The sequence below is a fragment of the Oncorhynchus clarkii genome, chromosome 19 (assembly GCF_045791955.1).
Source record: "Oncorhynchus clarkii lewisi isolate Uvic-CL-2024 chromosome 19, UVic_Ocla_1.0, whole genome shotgun sequence".
Lineage (NCBI taxonomy): Eukaryota > Metazoa > Chordata > Actinopteri > Salmoniformes > Salmonidae > Oncorhynchus > Oncorhynchus clarkii.
In genome coordinates, this window is record NC_092165.1 from 12,614,792 (window position 1) to 12,634,316 (window position 19,525).

General features: G+C 41.5%; 1 protein-coding gene across 1 annotated transcript in view; it reads right to left on the reverse strand.

Moving 5' to 3' along the window:
• Window positions 1-2,637: 2,637 nt before the first annotated feature.
• Window positions 2,638-19,525, reverse strand: part of LOC139374729 (15-hydroxyprostaglandin dehydrogenase [NAD(+)]-like) — a 31,260-nt gene continuing 14,372 nt past the window's right edge. The window contains exons 5-7 of the mRNA XM_071115846.1: window positions 9,905-9,981; window positions 5,381-5,544; window positions 2,638-4,226 (exon numbers count right to left, since the gene is read on the reverse strand). Coding sequence (XP_070971947.1) covers window positions 4,103-4,226; window positions 5,381-5,544; window positions 9,905-9,981 — 365 coding nt within the window. The 3' untranslated portion in view covers window positions 2,638-4,102. The remainder of the gene's footprint in view (window positions 4,227-5,380; window positions 5,545-9,904; window positions 9,982-19,525) is intronic.

The window sequence follows — 19,525 nt, forward strand, 5'->3', positions numbered from 1 at the left end:
TATATAATCCATGTATACCAGGGGAGGCTGCTGAGGGGAGGACGGCTTATAATATTGGCTGGAATGGAGACAATGGAATGGTATCAACCACATGGAAACCACGTGTTAGATGTGTTTGATACCATTCCAATGACTCCAATGACTCCACTCCATTCCATTGACTCCAATGACTCCACTCCATTCCATTGACTCCATATACTGTACATACAAACATATTACCGTTCAAAAGTTTGGGGTCACTTAAAATTGTCTTTGTTTTTGAAAGAAAAGCAAATTTTTTTGTCCATTAAAATAACATCAAATTGATCAGAAATACATTGTAGACATTGCTAATGTTGTAAATGACTATTGTAGCTGGAAACGGCTGATTTTTTATGGAATATCAACATAGGCATACAGAGGCCCATTATAAGGCCAGCATCCCGGAGTCGCCTCTCTTCACTGTTGACGTTGAGACTGGTGTTTTGTGGGTACTGTTTAATGAAGCTGACAGTTGAGGACTTGTGAGGTGTCTGTTTCTCAAACTAGACACTCTAATGTATTTGTCCCCTTGTTCAGTTGTGCACCGGGGCCTTCCACTCCTCTTTCTATTCTAGTTAGTGCCAGTTTGCGCTGTTCTGTGAAGGGAGTAATACACAGCATTGTACGAGATCTTCAGTTTCTTGGCAATTTCTCACATGAAATAGCCTTCATTTCTGAGAACAAGCATAGACTGACGAGTTTCAGAAGAAAGTTCTTTGTTTCTGGAGATTTTGAGCCTGTAATCGAACCCATAAATGCTGATGTTCCAGATACTCAACTAGTCTAAAGGCCAGTTTTATTGCTTCTTTAATCAGAACAACAGTTTTCAGCTGTGATAACATAATTGCAAAAGGGTTTTCTAATGATCAATTAGCCTTTTAAAATTATAAACTTGGATTAGCTAACACAACGTGCCATTGGAACACGAGTGATGGTTGCTGGCCTCTGTACGCCTACGTAGATATTCCATTAAAAATCAGCTGTTTCCAGCTACAGTAGGCATTTACAACATTAACAATGTCTACACTATATTTCTGATCAATATGATGTTATTTTAATGGATAAAAAAATTGCATTTCTTTCATTTCTAAGTGACCCCGAACTTTGAACGGCAGTGTAGATATATACATAACCAGTCAAAGGTTTGGATTCACCTACTCATTTAAGGGTTTTCTTAATTTCTTAAATTGTAAAATAATAGTGAAGACATCAAAACTATGAAATAACACATATGGAATCATGTATTAACCAAAAAAGTGTTAAACAAATCAAAATATTTTTTATATTTGAGAGTTGCCACCCTTTGCCTTGATGACAGCTTTGCACACGCTTGGCATTCTCTCAACCAGCTTCATGAGGTAGTCACCTGGAATGCATTTAAATTAACAGGTGTGCCTTGTTAAATGTTAATTTGTGGAATTTATTTCCTTCTTAATGCATTTGAGCCAATCAGTCGTGTTGTGACAAAGTAGGTTTGGTAAACAAAGGCTGGCTACATTGAAGAATCTAAAAAAAATGTGTTTACATTTTTTTTAGTTACTACATGATTCCATATGTGTTATTTCATAGTTTTGATGTCTTGACTATTATTCTACAATGTAGAAAATGGTAAAAATAAAGAAAAACCCTTGAATGAGTAGGTGTGTCCAAACTTTTGACCCGTACTCTATATTATGGTGGTACCAATCCTTCCACCTTGCTGAGTATATAATTTCACAATGGGTGTGATACATTATGTATACAATGAGCAGACAAATCATTAAGAACACCTTCCTAATATTGAGTTGCCCACAGAACAGCATCAATTCATCGGGGCATGGACACTACAAGGTGTCGAAATTATTCCACAGGGATGCTGGCCCATGTTGACTCCAATGCTTCCCACAGTTGTGTCAAGTTGGCTGGATGTCCTTTGGGTGGTGGCCCATTCTTGATACACACGGGAAACAGTTGAGTGTGTCATGCCCATTCACCCACTGAATGGCACACATGCACAATCAATGTCTCAGTTTGAATGAGGTAACCAGTTCTGAGGAATTCTTATTTTCTCTAACGCTCCTCCTTTGATGAGGTTTGTATCAGGCATCTTCCTTCACCTCCTGTGACCCATATCAAATGTGTGCCGCTCGCTCTCTCCACCCCTCTCTTTTCCTGGTCGTAGAATCTCTCGGAAAGCCTGTTTGGTAAACAAGTTAACACAGACCGCAGCTGATAGCAGGAGGGCGGGAGTGGGGGGGGGGGGGGGGGGGGGGGGGGGGGGGGGGAGGGGGTGATATCCAGATGTGAATTCCTGTCACGCATACATCCTGGAATTAACTAAAAGTAGCAAAGGATAAAAAATAAAAAAAAACTGTCTGTCTGTCTACATGCAGGACTTACATAGCTCCTTGTCACAGTTTCTCCTCTCGTCAAAGCCTGTTTTACTGCATGGTAGTGGAGGTGAGGTGGACACTCCCAACGGCAACATACTTAGCCCAACGGCAATATGCTCAGCTAGGTAGCGTGCTGACAACTCCCCAGCCCTCAAGAGTCCTCTTTCTGCCAGCTAAACCTGCATTACTGTGTTACAGATACTGTGTTATGTACATAGTCATGTAACAAGTGAAGGAGAAGAGGAAAGGAGTCAAAGTTTATTGTCTGACAGAGAACAAAAATACAATTTTCACATATTCTATGATATTAAAGCATGCTATTGTATCATAAATAAACTTCAGTTATTTGGTAAAATTGTAAACACATACTGTGCTTTGTGATAAAACGTCCATTTCATAATTGGGTAATAAGAATTTTCTCTTAGCTGACTCACCTCGTTAAATAAATAAAATAAAATAAATACAGCAGTCAATTTGTACCAAGTCTCTCATACTAGTCAAATCAACTGGAGGATTCTATGATGAGGGAAACAAGTCTCTCATACTAGTCAAATCAACTGGAGGATTCTATGATGAGGGAAACAAGTCTCTCATACTAGTCAAATCAACTGGAGGATTCTATGATGAGGGAAACAAGTCTCTCATACTAGTCAAATCAACTGGAGGATTCTATGATGAGGGAAACAAGTCTCTCATACTAGTCAAATCAACTGGAGGATTCTATGATGAGGGAAACAAGTCTCTCATACTAGTCAAATCAACTGGAGGATTCTATGATGAGGGAAACAAGTCTCTCATACTAGTCAAATCAACTGGAGGATTCTATGATGAGGGAAACAAGTCTCTCATACTAGTCAAATCAACTGGAGGATTCTATGATGAGGGAAACAAGTCTCTCATACTAGTCAAATCAACTGGAGGATTCTATGATGAGGGAAACAAGTCTCTCATACTAGTCAAATCAACTGGAGGATTCTATGATGAGGGAAACAAGTCTCTCATACTAGTCAAATCAACTGGAGGATTCTATGATGAGGGAAACAAGTCTCTCATACTAGTCAAATCAACTGGAGGATTCTATGATGAGGGAAACAAGTCTCTCATACTAGTCAAATCAACTGGAGGATTCTATGATGAGGGAAACAAGTCTCTCATACTAGTCAAATCAACTGGAGGATTCTATGATGAGGGAAACAAGTCTCTCATACTAGTCAAATCAACTGGAGGATTCTATGATGAGGGAAACAAGTCTCTCATACTAGTCAAATCAACTGGAGGATTCTATGATGAGGGAAACAAGTCTCTCATACTAGTCAAATCAACTGGAGGATTCTATGATGAGGGAAACAAGTCTCTCATACTAGTCAAATCAACGGGAGGATTCTATGATGAGGGAAACAAGTCTCTCATACTAGTCAAATCAACTGGAGGATTCTATGATGAGGGAAACCCGAAAACTAAACCCTCTTTGTCTACCTTTGTTCACACCTATTAAGTAAGACTACTGGAATCTTGGTTACATCCATCGTAGGCATACAAATAGAGGTCCCATTAAATTACTATTCTAATTCCTAATTCAACGGGCCTACATTTCTACCAATTCCATAGACACATGGGTCTACTTTCTGAATGACTCCATACTCCGACAACTTTAAGTTCCTTTGTCTGGGTGGGAGACAGAAGTCCGACGGTATTCCGTGTTGTTCCTCTCAAGCGGACAGGGGCTCGTAGGTGTGGAAGTGGATCCCTTTAGAGCAGGTGATCTTCATCACGGCGCCGTTTAGACCGGTATCAGTTATCAGGCGCAACACTCCCTCTGCGATCAGCGACGGTCTGGGGATAGAGATGGAGAGATGGAGAGAAAACAGGGTCGTGTTAGGTAGGGAACACAGTGTCCAGATAGTTCCTCCCTGGTTCATTCGGTTGTCTTCCGCCTGGTGTCTAATGAACACGTCCCGAGAAAGAGAGAGGCGTTGGCCATACATTCTCTTTCAATTCCTAAAGTTTTTGGGGGATTGAATTGGACTAGCTAACAAAGAATAGCTAGCAAAATGCCCTCATGATTATATCAGAGAATTCCTGAAACATGATGTAACTTAATTCAACAATTTCTTGGCTGAAAGAGATACAAGATCAACATTTAAAAAGGCCTCTTTTTGACGCTGTAGCCAACAGATTTATCAAATCGCCTTGCCCCAGGCCAAACAGCTTGGACAAGGTATTGCGAAATACTGTACTTTAAAAGCAGCTGAGCTGGTAGATGTAAGCATTCAAGACTGAAGTGCATTCTGATATAAATAACAAAACTTGGCCTGCATATGATTTTAAGTGCATCTTATCTCAAACACACTGTATTTCTCAATATTTGTCTTTACGTGTTACGGATGCATATCGTAGCAAACCTAATCATTTCAAATAAATGTTGACAGTTAGTCAAGTCTTTCCTCAGAATACCCCTCAACGTTTGTATGTGTATATCTCTACCGCCGTTTGCTTCTGAAGTAGAAAACCTTATCTGATGTCGTCCAAAGCACTCAAAACACAGTGACATAGAGAGGGGACAAGACATAAACACACCAGGAAGCTTCCAAGTCCCCCTCTCTCATCTCTCCAGATAAGACAGGGAAACTGATGAGGGATAACAACCTCCACGGCCTCCCACACATACTATGTGGAGGGAGGATTTAAGGAGGAAATGGACACTGATTAGGGAGGCTTTGCTACTCCAGATACTGTATTACTTGATGTCGTAGAATGGAGTTAGTATTTGGGTGGTTTCGCGGGGCCATGTGGGGGGGGTAAGCTGATTCTAGGTCTGTGTTGACTTGTTTAGGTATAAATAACACTTGTATACATTCATCTGAAGCAGTATCCTATATACACCACATAGGTTTACTGTAAATCTGAGTTATAAAGAACATTGATAGGTAATGAGTGTAAAAGGAGGGAAACGAGGCAACTTCTACACAACATGTAAAGGAACTCACTGAAGCACTCCGAACTTGTGCACACTCCTCTTTAAGTCGTCCTTGAACTTGTCAAACTTGCCCATGTTGTCCTCGTGTTCCACGGAGCGCAGGAGAGGGGTGTCCACAAAGGCAGGGCACAGCGTGTTGATCCTCACACCATAGTTCTCCACCTCAGCCGCATCCTGCGTGGGGAGAGGAAAGGAACACAGACGTGTCAGGGTGTGTGTGTGTGTGTGGTTGTGAAAGGAGCAACGAGCCAGTGTGTATGTGTTTGTTATGTGTGCGTGTGTGTGTGTGTGTGGTATGTGTGTGTGTGTGAGAAAGAGGAGCACAAACATGTCCGAACACGGTCAAGCGTAATCACCCAGGGCAAAGGAATGTGTCTAGGCCAGTGTTTTCCATGCCTTTCCTGGAGTACCCCCAGCCATTCCACATATCACATATTCTACTACGACATCTGATTCCACTGGTCAACTAATCATCAAGCCCTTCATTACTTAAATCAGGTGTACTGGTTTTGGATTACTTACTGTATGTCTATTAAGGTAGTCCAAAGTTTAGTATTTGTTCCCATATTAATCGCTCACAATGACTACATCAACAATTATCCATAATCATGGTAATCATGGTAGCAGCCAAGTTAATGTAGAAGTGTTTAGAAACATATTCTCTTCTTATTTACAATAAAAGTGACTCCAAAATTATTGGGCACAAAAATAATCTGAAACACAAACCAACCAAAACAAAACAGTAAATGCATCCAACAAATATTTTTAGTCTCAAGCTTGATGTAGACATTGCGTGTTAGGAATATGGGACCAAATACTAAATGTATATATTTTTTGTACTTTAACCCCTTTTCTACCGAATTTCGTGATATCTAATTGGTAGTTACAGTCTTGTCCCATCGCACTGCTTCTTGACACACTGCACACTTGTGAAGGTGGTAAATGACCTTTTAACTTCTTCGATATAGGGGGCGCTCTTTTAATTTTTGGATGAAAAAACGTTCCCGTTTTAAACAAGATATTTTGTCACGAAAAGATGCTCGACTATGCATATAATTGACTATGCATAAACACTCTGACGTTTCCAAATCTGCAAAGATATTATCTGTGAGTGCCACAGAACTGATGCTACAGGCAAAACCAAGATGAAATTTCAAACAGGAAATGCCCCAGATTTTGAATGCGCTGTGTTCCAATGTCTCCTTATATGGCTGTGAATGAGCTTACACTTTCTGTCGTTTCCCCAAGGTGTCTGCAGCATTGTGACGTATTTGTAGGCATATCTTTGGAAGATTGACCATAAGAGACTACATTTACCAGGTGCTCGCTTGGTGTCCTCCGTTGCGTAATCTCCACCTGCGTGTATTTTTCCATTTGATTCAGGAGAAACCCAACTGCCACGAATGACTTATCATCGAATAGATATGTGAAAAACACCTTGAGGATTGATTCTAAACAACGTTTGCCATGTTTCTGTCAATATTATGGAGTTAATTTGGAAAAAGTTGTAATGACTGAATTTTCTGTTTTTTTTCTTAGCCAAACGTGATGAACAAAACGGAGCGATTTCTCCTACACAAATAATATTTTTGGAAAAACTGAACATTTGCTATGAAAACATCCGAAGTTCTTCAAAGGTAAATTATTTTATTTGAATGCTTTTCTTGTTTTTGTGAAAATGTTGCCTGCTGAATGCTAGGCTTAATGCTATGCTAGCTATCAATACTCTTACACAAATGCTTGTGTAGCTATGGTTGAAAAGCATATTTTGAAAATCTGAGATGACAGTGTTGTTAACAAAAGGCTAAGCTTGTGAGCCAATATATTTATTTCATTTAATTTGCGATTTTCATGAATAGTTAACGTTGCGTTATGGTAATGAGCTTGAGGCTATGATTACGCTCCCGGATACGGGATTGCTCGACGCTAGAGGTTAATGGCATCAGACCGAGGCTCTGCATCTGTCCTCGTGCTCCTAGACCTTAGTGCTGCTTTGATACCATCAATCACCACATTCTTTTGGAGAGATTGGAAACCCAAATTGGTCTACAAGGACAAGTTCTGGCCTGGTTTAGATCTTATCTGTCGGAAAGATATCAGTTTGTCTCTGTGAATGGTTTGTCCTCTGACAAATCAACTGTACATTTCGGTGTTCCTCAAGGTTCCGTTTTAGGACCACTATTGTTTTCACTATATATTTTACCTCTTGGGGATGTCATTCGAAAACATAATGTTAACTTTCACTGCTATGCGGAAGCCCCAAAATTGCCCTCGCTAGAAGCATGTGTTTCAGACATAAGGAAGTGAATGGCTGCAAACTTTCTACTTTTAAACTCGGACAAAACAGAGATGCTTGTTCTAGGTCCCAAGAAACAAAGAGATCTTCTGTTGAATCTGACAATTAATCTTAATGGTTGTACAGTCGTCTCAAATAAAACTGTGAAGGACCTCGGCGTTACTCTGGACCCTGATCTCTATTTTGAAGAACATATCAAGACCATTTCAAGGACAGCTTTTTTTTCGTCTACGTAACATTGCAAAAATCAGAAACTTCCTGTCCAAAAATGATGCAGAAAAATTAATCCATGCTTTTGTCACTTCTAGGTTAGACTACTGCAATACTCTACTTTCCGGCTACCCGGATAAAGCACTAAATAAACTTCAGTTAGTGCTAAATACGGCTGCTAGAATCCTGACTAGAACCAAAAAAATGTATCTTATTACTCCAGTGCTAGCCTCCCTACACTGGCTTCCTGTCAAAGCAAGGGCTGATTTCAAGGTTTTACTGCTAACCTACAAAGCATTACATGGGCTTGCTCCTACCTATCTCTCTGATTTGGTCCTGCCGTACATACCTTCACGTAGACGCAGGCCTCCTAATTGTCCCTAGAATTTCTAAGCAAACAGCTGGAGGCAGGGCTTTCTCCTATAGAGCTCCATTTTTATGGAACGGTCTGCCTACCCATGTCAGAGACGCAAACTCGGTCTCAACCTTTAAGTCCTTACTGAAGACTCATCTCTTCAGTGGGTCATATGATTGAGTGTAGTCTGGCCCAGGAGTGGGAAGGTGAACGGAAAGGCTCTGGAGCAACGAACCGCCCTTGCTGTCTCTGCCTGGCCGGTTCCCCTCTTTCCACTGGGATTCTCTGCATCTAACCCTATTACAGGGGCTGAGTCACTGGCTTACTGGGGCTCTCTCATACTGTCCCTGGAGGGGGTGCGTCACCTGAGTGGGTTGATTCACTGATGTGGTCATCCTGTCTGGGTTGGCACCCCCCCCCTTGGGTTGTGCCATGGCGGAGATCTTTGTGGGCTATACTCAGCCTTGTCTCAGGATGGTAAGTTGGTGGTTGAAGATATCCCTCTAGTGGTGTGGGGACTGTGCTTTGGCAAAGTGGGTGGGGTTATATCCTTCCTGTTTGGCCCTGTCCGGGGGTGTCCTCGGATGGGGCCACAGTGTCTCCTGACCCCTCCTGTCTCAGCCTCCAGTATTTATGCTGCAGTAGTTTATGTGTCGGGGGGCTAGGGTCAGTTTGTTATATCTGGAGTACTTCTTCTGTCCTATTCGGTGTCCTGTGTGAATTTAAGTGTGCTCTCTCTAATTCTCTCTTTCTCTCTCTCGGAGGACCTGAGCCCTAGGACCATGCCTCAGGACTACCTGACAGGATGACTCCTTGCTGTCCCCAGTCCACCTGGCCGTGCTGCTGCTCCAGTTTCAACTGTTCTGCCTTATTATTATTCGACCACGCTGGTCATTTATGAACATTTGAACATCTTGGCCATGTTCTGTTATAATCTCCACCCGGCACAGCCAGAAGAGGACTGGCCACCCCACATAGCCTGGTTCCTCTCTAGGTTTCTTCCTAGGTATTGGCCTTTCTAGGGAGTTTTTCCTAGCCACCGTGCTTCTACACCTGCATTGCTTGCTGTTTGGGGTTTTAGGCTGGGTTTCTGTACAGCACTTTTAAATATCAGCTGATGTACGAAGGGCTATATAAATACATTTGATTTGATTTGATTTGCTCACTTAATCCAGAAGCCAGCCGCACCAATGTGTCAAAGGAAACACCGTACAAATGGCGACTGTGCATGCGCCCGACACGCCACAAGGAGTCGCTAGAGCGCGATGGGACAAGGACATTCCTAGCCGGCCAAACCCTCCCCTAACCTGGACAACGCTAGGCCAATTGTGCGCCGCCTCATTGGTATCCCGGTTACGGCCGGCTGTGACCCAGTCTGGGATCAAACCCAGGTTTGTAGTGACTCAAGCACTGCGATCAAACCCAGGTTTGTTAAAACTCAAGCACTGCGACAAGCCAATTGGTAGGCTATACTTTTTACTGCTTTAATACACATAAGTGAATTTGACAGTCTGCACTTTAACCTCATAGTCATTGATTTAAAATCCAAACTTTTGGAGTGCAGAGCCAAAAGAAGAATAAAGTGTTTCACTGTCCCAATAATTACGGAGGGCACTGTATGTGAAACGGCTAGGTGTACTCGAGGAGAGGTTTGGGGGTGTATTAGAACTCACCGCTATGGCTCTGGAGAAGCCTATCACCCCGTGCTTTGTGGCCGTATACACTGGCTGGTAGGGGGAATGAAGGAAAGCTGAAAAAGAAAGAAAGAAGAATAAACAAAGTTTACAGTCATGATAACTCACCAACATACTCCACATGGTACCCATTTAAATCTCAGGCGTTTTTCATTGACGGCGCGTCTACCGGTTTTTACTGAGATCTCATATCGCTTGCTAGAAATTAATGAGTACTGTAACTTATTCTCTATGCTTTTCCCGTCATGGAAAAACAGGATCCTCCAAGGCAAAATATTTCTCCCTATTTCGCTTAATTCAAACATGAAAAAGCTGTGTGTTTGTGTGTGTTGGGCCGGCTGCCGAGTTCTGTTTAAACCAGAACAATCTCCAGAACCTTACATTTCAGGAGAACTCGCTTTCCCCTCCAAATAACGGGCTCAACTTCCTTTTATGGATACATAAAACCTTAACCTTGTGAAGATCAATCATTAGTTTTCCCCTTTAAAAAGTATAGAGCCAGGGCAAACCTTAAGAGAAACCTGTTATATGGAGTACTGCAGGGACCATTGTTTCTGAAACCTCGCAACACCTTTGTATAAGAGAACAGAGGTGAAATTAGATGGAAAAATCACTCTGGGAACATAGTCAAATCAAAGGGAATTGAGCTCAAAGAGAACGTTTAAATGCATTCTTTAAAAAATGTGTGCTAAGTAGAACCATGTAGTGTTCTTAGGTTTTCCTGAGCCCTTTTTGGTGCTAGATAGAACCCTGTGCAGAGGGTCTACCATGTAGGGTTCTTCATAGAATACCTTGTATATGGTTCTACCAAGAACAATTTTATTATCTAAAGGTTATTCTTAGAACCCTCTATGAATGGTTCCACCAGCCTTTAAAATCAAATTATTTATGAAAGATGTGTCTATCGTAAGGCCACTTGTTGACGGGCTGAGTTAAACCCTAACACAGTTGTGTTAGGAAAACCTTGGTTTACAGGCCACGTCAGGCCTGCAAGTCACATTATGCTGGCTCGCAAAGTGATGTGTAATTGCTATTAGAATCCAGTCAGAGTTACGATATCCAACAAGTGGAATTGTTTAAATCTGTGACGCTCGTCGTTGGAACGAGGTGAGGACCAAAGCGCAGCGTGGTAAGTGTTCATCTTGTTTTATTAAACCGAGAACACTAAACAAAATAACAAAGGCGAAACGAAACAAAACAGTTCTGAACGGTGAAACAAAACACAGAACAGAAAATAAATCACCCACGAAACACAAGTGGGAAAAGGCTACCTAAGTATGATTCTCAATCAGAGACAACTAACGACACCTGCCTCTGATTGAGAACCATACCAGGCCAAACGCAAAACACAACATAGAAAAAGAAACCCACCCAACTCACGCCCTGACCATACTAAAACAAAGACATAACAAAAGAACTAAGGTCAGAACGTGACAAAATCAACCGCAACCTGCATTGAAAAAGATTGCCAGGGTAGGGAAGATTAGATCCTTGACGTAGTCTCAGTATTCAAACTGGAACAACCATCTCAGTAACGAGTGCAATAAGTCCAACTACTAACAGATTGGTTTAGTTAAAAAAATAAATGTAATTTATCTTTGTGTAGCATAAAATGTATCAACCAATCAATGTACTGCACCGTTGTTGTCAGAAGTTTACATACACTTAGGTTGGAGTCATTAAAACTCATTTTTCAACCACTCCACAAATTTCTTGTTAATTAAGAAACTATAGTTTTGGCAAGTCGGTTAGGACATCTACTTTGTGCATGACACAAGTAATTTTTCCAACAATTGTTTACAGACAGATTATTTCACTTATAATTCACCGTATCACAATTCCAGTGGGTCAGAAGTTTACATACACTAAATTGACTGTGCCTTTAAACAGCTTGGAAAATTCCAGAAAATTATGTCATGGCTTTAGAAGCTTCGGATAGGCTGATTGACAACATTTAAGTCAATTGGAGGTGTACCTGTGGATGTATTTCAAGACCTACCTTCACACTCAGTGCCTCTTTGCTTGACATCATGGGAAAATAAAAAGAAATCAGCCAAGACCTCAAAAAACAAAATGTGGACCTCCACAAGTCTGGTTCATCCTTGGGAGCAATTTACAAACGCCTGAAGGTACCACGTTCATCTGTACAAACAATAGTACGTCATACCGATCAGGAAGGAGACGCGTTCTGTCTCCTAGAGATGAATGTACTTCGGTGTAAAAAGTGCAAATCAATCCCAGAACAACAGCAAAGGACCTTGTGAAGATGCTGGAAGAAACAGGTACAAAATTATCTATATCCACAGTAAAATGAGTCCTATATCGATATAACCTGAAAGGCCGCTCAGCAAGGAAGAAGCCACTGCTCCAAAATCGGCATAAAAAAGCCAGATTACGGTTTGCAACTGCACATGGGTACAAAGATCATACTTTTTGGAGAAATGTCCTCTGGTCTGATGAAACAAAAATAGAACTGTTTGGCCATAATGACCATCGTTATGCTTGGAGGAAAAAGGGGGAGGCTTGCAAGCTGAATAACACCACCCCAACTGTGAAGCACGGGGTGGCAGCATCATGTTGTGGGGGTGCTTTGCTGCAGGAGGGACTGGTGCACTTCACAAAATAGATGGCATCATGAGGAAAGAAAATTATGTGGATATATTGAAGTAACATCTCAAGACATCAGTCAGGAAGTTAAAGCTTGGTCACAAATGGGTCTTCCAAATGGACAATGACCCCAAGCATACTTCCAAAGTTGTGGAAAAATGGCTTAAGGACTATAAAGTCAAGGTATTGGATTGGCCATCACAAAGCCCTGACCTCAATCCAAATCCTAAAAAATGTGTGGGCAGAACTGAAAAAGCATGTGCGAGCAAGGAGGCCTATAAACCTGACTCAGTTACACCAGCTCTATCAGGAGGAATGGGCCAAAATTCCCCCAACTTATTGTGGGAAGCTTGTGGAAGGCTACCAGAAACGTTTGACCAAAGTTAAACACGTTTAAAGGTAATGCTACCAAATACTAATTGAGTGTATGTAAACTTCTGACCCACTGGGAATGTGATGAAAGAAATAAAAGCTGAAATGAATCATTCTCTCTACTATTATTCTGAAATTTCATGTTCTTAAAACGAAGTCCTAACTGACCTAAAACAGGGACTATATGGATAGGGCTAAATTTAAATGTTTCTTACAGAAGAAGTATGGAAATGCATAACCATTTTATAAATTGATAGGGAACAGTTTGGAGGTAATCGGAAAATGATTCGATCAAATGTGAGTATACAACAGTTCACTTGACACAAGACTGAATCCAAACATTACACTGTTGACGTTATGTGCATTTTACATTTAGTGTACTTTGCCACTTTTGTTGAAAACAAAATCTGAAAATACTCTGGGTACATTCATTAACATGATAAGACTATTCCTGTAAAATGTGGGGTGGTTGCAACATAAGACAAACATTACAAAGGTTTGAGTGAGAAGATTAACTGGTCTCCAACCTCTCCAAAGTGTGCACAGTTCCTAAGCAATTTCAGTGCACTTTTATGACTCAAAAGAAAAGTCTTCAACTATAAAAGGTACCTTTGTGAGCTCTCCTAGCTGTCCCATTGAGGAACAAGCTCACTTTAATAGTTGTTTAGTTTGGAACACAGCCCTGAATCCCCACCATAACACAATTGGGTGATTCTGCAACTTCGGGCACTTTGGCCATGCATGATTTCAGAAATTAAAACATATTGAAAAACCATTTTACCAGTATTATAATTGTCTTTGATTTGTCTAGAAATAATATCTGATAATCTCTGTGATCGTACTATTCAGGAATGTATATATTTTAGTCATTTTTCTCAGACAGCCATTGACAAATGTTATTAAATATCAATTTTAGTTGAAAATGAAATATCATACAATTCATTTATGAGCAAAGTAAAACTGTATAATTTGTGGTATACCCAACACAGGTGTGGAAGGTCACCTGCTTGTGAGAATCACCAAAGTGAACTGCCTGGATTTCACTGGTGTATTTACACAAGTAGTTCTCTCAGGGGCGCAACTTTGGTTTTAGAAGTGTGTGTGTGTGTGTGTGTGTGTGTGTGTGTGGGTGGGGGGGGATAAACACAGTCGGATAGTCGGATAAACACTCCAAACAGCCTACCCGACCACTCAGAGGCATCTGCATTGTCCTAAAGCACACTGTTGCCTCATTTTGTATCACATTCCAATGATAAATCTTGGGGGACATTCCAATGATAAATCTGTGGGGGGGGGGGGTTGTCCCAGTGAAAGTTGCGCCCCTGAGTTCTCTTTCCGCAGATTCTCTTTTAAGTCTCTCAGTTTGGAGTATCGGTGTCGAATGTTGTACACGTGTTTCCCCAACTTCTCTTTCAATCCTTTGGAGAAGAACTCTAGTAGAATATGCAGTGTGCCACACACCTTTTCTTTAACTGTCAAATGTACAGTGAACTTATCTAGGTTTCCCGCTTTGTTTTTCATTTTCTCTCTCTTCAGCTTTGTTTTTCCTCTCAAACCACCATGTCTGTTCACCAGCATCAAAGTCAGATGTTTGAAGCTCTTTTGCCTAGAAAAGAGAGCACTTTGTGTACGTGCACTCTTTCTTCAGGTTCTCACAGCACACAGACTAATTTAGGTTCTCATTGTTGCTGCAGCTGATCACTTTGTGATGCTGTAGTTTGTCTGCTATGAACTGGAGGTTGGCGTGGGTTTTGCGGAGGCATGTGTCCCTATCTTGGACTGTTGGCTTGACAACCCAAAAAGGACATATTTTGCAGAATTCATAGTAGGACTATTAGTAGTAATATTTACCTAGATTTTTCTTCAACTTCTGGACATAACTTCCGGAACAACTGTCTGCTGCAGCCATGTGCTTCAGTGTCACAATAAGTTTCCATGGTAACTAAGTGAACATTCTCTTGACAACACTTTATTAAATGAGGAATTTGCCCTCAGTGGTGGAAATGACACCAGTACCAAAGGACAGGTATATTTTGTGTAAGTAACAATATAAAGGGCATACTCACAATACATATTGATATAGATTTGATTTAATTGACTCTTTCTCTAGAAGATGACATTGCATAATGTGTAATTATTGTTTTCTCATAGAAAAACATAGTGGAAGCTCAAAAGTCTGGGTCAGGGACAAGGGCTGAACAGTGAAACTGAGGTATAAAATGCATCTGAAAAGTAGCTCAAATACTAGATAGAGAGGTGTTAAAAAATCTGGGGTGATGGTAGTGTGAACTTAACATATAAAGAAAAAAACATATTTAAAAAAATAAAATGACAAAAATTGAACTATCCCTGAGGGCATAGAAGTTCCTGTAGTTGCAGAATCACCCAATTACTGTTGTTGTTTACGCAATCCAAAAATGGGCTACTATACATCGCTATCAGGGTCAGGTGGGTATGATCTGAAAGCTTGTTCCACTGCCAACATAACTAGCTGTTATAAAATACGATCTTACAATGTTAGGCTTTCACAAGGAAATTCAGAAAAACAGATCGGAATTTAGGTGCATTCAGGTGAATCACAATAAACAAACAGAAGACCCCAGGATATGACGACATGTCATCTTGCAACTGTACATCAAACATAGTGATCATAAACGTTGATTTGGAAATGTGAATTGCACATTTGGACTTGGCTTGCTTGTATAACATCAAAGCGGTTGTCGCGTTCTGACCTTAGTTCTGTTATTATATCTTTGTTTTAGTATGGTCAGGGCGTTGAGTTGGGTGGGTTGTCTTATGTTTGTTTTTCTATCATTTGGGATTTCTGTGTACGGCCTAGTATGGTTCTCAATCAGAGGCAGCTATCGATCGTTGTCCCTGATTGAGAATCATACTTAGGTAGCCTGGTTTCACTTTTGAGTTGTGGGTGTTTATTTTCCGTGTCAGTGTTTGTTTGTGTCGTTTATTCACGTTTATTGTTTTGTATTTCAGTGTTCATTTTGATTCAACATTATGGACACTTCCGATCCTTCTCGCTACTCCTCCTCAGAAGAGGAGGACGAGAGCCTTTACAGCAGTATTTATTATAATCCTCAACATCTCATCTTTCAAAATACATCCAGTCCTCTTTCTTTACAGCAGTTCCCCTCACCTGGACAACAAATAAAATGGCAAAAGTTGACTAATTACTGGAAGGGATGGCAGCAACTTCTTGTTGCGAGTGGTGCTCAAGTTCAGAATGGCTGTCAATAAAAACCCATACAGCGCTGTGAAGCACAGAACCAGAACCCTTACTGAAACAGCCACTACATTCCAATTTAGGCGCGTATTATTGCCCAAATCTGCCATTTTAAACTCGTATACAGCTACGAGTGTAAAGGGCTACATAATTTACAATATATTTGACAAACTTTTTAACATATTTTTCCTGACTTTCCCAACTCACTCCGCTTGTTGTATAATCTGCAGTTCTGTCCATTGTATCTTTGACTTGGTACTGTGTTGCTGTTGTTGTCATTTTTAAATGTATACATCTCCTCGCCTGGGGCGTTTTATTCTCAGCAATGACATCATATATATTGTTGGGTATGTTCACCTCCAGAGTCTTGAATGATGCATAACAAAACACATCTAGTATGATTAATGACAGTCTATAATTACACTGTACGGTTTCTTGGGAGTTCTAGAGTCGCACAACATGATAAAATCCCACACCACATACAAAATGCTAAGCTAGGGACCCTGGGACTAAACACCTCCCTCTGCGGCTGGGTCCTGGACTTCCTGACGGGAAGGTGGACTGCAGGAAGAGGAGGGCCGAGCACGCCCCCATTATCATTGACAGGGCAGTAGTATAGCAGGTCGAGAGCTTCAAGTTCCTTGGTGTCCACATCACCAAACTGTCATGGTCCAGACAGACCGGGACAGTCATGAGGGGGGCACAACAATGCCTATTCTTCCTCAGGAGACTCAGGGGATTTGGCATAGATCCTCGAGGGGTTCTACAGCTGCACCATCGAGAGCATCCTGACTGGTTGCATTGCCGCCTGGTATGGAAACTGCTCGGCATTCGAACCGCAAGAGGGTGGTGCATGTGGCCCAGTACATTACTGGGGCCAAGATTCCTGCCATCCAGGACCTCTATACCAGGCGGTGTCAGAGGAAGTCCCTAAAAATTGGCGAAAACTCCAGCCACCCTAGTCATAGACTGTTCTCTCTGCTACCGCACGGCAAGCGGTACCAGAGTGTCAAGTCTAGGTCCAAAAGGCTTCTTAACAGCTTCTACCCCCAAGCCATAAGGCTGCTGAACAGCTAATTTCAAATCTCTATCTGGACTATTTGCATTGAACCCCCCTTTTTTACGAGACTGCTACCTGCTGTTTATTATCTATGCATATCTATGCATATCTATGTACATATTACCTCAATTACCATGACTAACCTGTACCCCCGCACATGACTCAGTACCGGATCCCCCAGTATATAGCCTCGTTAGTTATTTTCTTCTATTACTTTTTTTTAAACTTTAGTTTATTTAGTTAATATTTTCTTAACTCTTAATTTTCTAAGAACTGCATTGTTGGTGAAGGGCTTGTAAGAAAGCCTTTCACGGTAAAGTCAACACCTGTTCTATTCTACCCACAAAATACCACCTAGCACTCTGGTATCCTGCAAACCACTATCCCTTCTGTATCTTACACCCCGAGTTAAAATACAGAAGTCTGGTGCACATGTTGTCAATGGTTGCCGATCATAAAAAGACTTGTACATTGCTAGACATGTCTGCCTTGTCGACCTGGTAGCTACAGAGGTAAGACAGGTGGTCTCACAGACATCACAAATACAAATGTTCTCATCAGAATAGCCTGGTTTGATATAGATGATAACGCATATTCCTGTATGCAGAATAATCCAGTTACTGCTGCTGTGGGGCGAGCCCAAAGGAAGGTACTGATTTGAGGTGGGCTGTTCATTTCGATGGATACATGGAGTCGGGCCTTTGTTGACAAGTTTCTCAAATACCAGCCCTCGTATCAGGCTTGGACAGCATTGGATAAGTGCAACTTGGTGACAGTAGTATTTGACAGAATCGGCCACGTACATACGGTGAGTGGCCTTCAGATTGCAGGCGTGCCAAAGACTAGAGCAAAGCAACTGGCCGAAGTACTGCTCTGTTTCAGCTGTTATGGGGCAGCCTAGCTTTGTGGAGAAGGTGCTTTTTGTATCCTTAAAGTGCTCTTGTATCCAAGACCTTTAAAAACGTTTTTATCCTTTGTAATGTAATGTAATTTGTGGATTCAAATAAAATGTGTATTTTCCTTCCCCCAAAAAGCTCCAAGATTATTGTCAACTGATACCCTTTGTACATTTCAGGTTAGGCTGCTCTTAACACACATCATGAAGAAGAGGGTGAACCAAAACATTGATTTACATCAAACATACCGCGATCCAACATAGGAGCTGTCAGTCAGTCAGTTCGTCAATCAGTCAGTCATTGCACAACTTGCCAGTGAGGGAAGAAGCCTGTACCGAACACTGCAGTGGGTCCACCTACATTCCAAAGTTCCTTGTCCCATTAGAGGCAGCTGCCATTTAAAGCGGGGCCTGTGAGCGCCTGCAGCTTTTGCTGCGGTCGTACATCAAGCAGCATCTTGCCAACCGTTTCTTCTCAATGGTAAAGAAAACAAACTGATGTCATGTCAGTGGTGTTTTGGCTTTGGGGCAGAGATAATGTGTGATACTGTTGTCCACTGTAGCTAGCCTATCTAACAGTTCTATCACTGTTACATAATCATGTTCAGAGTGATTAAAACAATATTTAGCATATTTATATATTTCCAGTGTTCTAGTTGTGACACTCAAGGTGGGGGTTGGTCACTAGGGGTTGCTCATGGCGTTTTGGTTCACCCTGTTCTTCATGATGTGTGGGGGTTGCTCATATCGGTTGATAGTGATTGACGCCAGACTGGAGGTACAAGGACACGCTGATTATTCACGGTTGTATTGATGTATTGATGACCTTCTGTGGACACCGATTCTGTAGCAGCTGCCTTGGTTTTGAACTGCTGTTGTCTGATTTAGAATATAAAGGGCCCGTCTCCAAGAGGCCAGTTAGAAATGATATCTGCTTCTGTGCTGTAGGTGTCTGTCTCTCTGTTGCAACTTGTAATAAACCAGCTTTTATTTTTTTAAACTAGACAAGTCAGTTAAGAACAAATTCTTATTTTCAATGATGGCCTAGGAACAGTGGGTTAACTGCCTGTTCAGGGGCAGATTTGTACCTTGTCAGCTCGGGGGTTTGAACTTGCAACCTTCCGGCTACTAGTCCAACGCTCTAACCACTAGGCTACCCTGCCGCCCTTATTTCTCAATTCTCTTTTCTTTAGTCCATCTGGAAATTCCGAAGAGGATGAGACACTAAGGTTTTCAGCCATGTTCGTTTAGCGAGAGCTTCAGAATCAGCTCTCTGGAGGTGAGTCAATTGTGTTGACCCCTCTGTGGTGGAGACTTTTCTGGCTTCTCTCACCAAGAGGTATTTCTGAAATTTGATGAATGAGCCTTGTTGTCAATTAATGATCTTGGTTTTGTTGTAAACGAGTTGGTTAAACGTCTGTGTGTGAA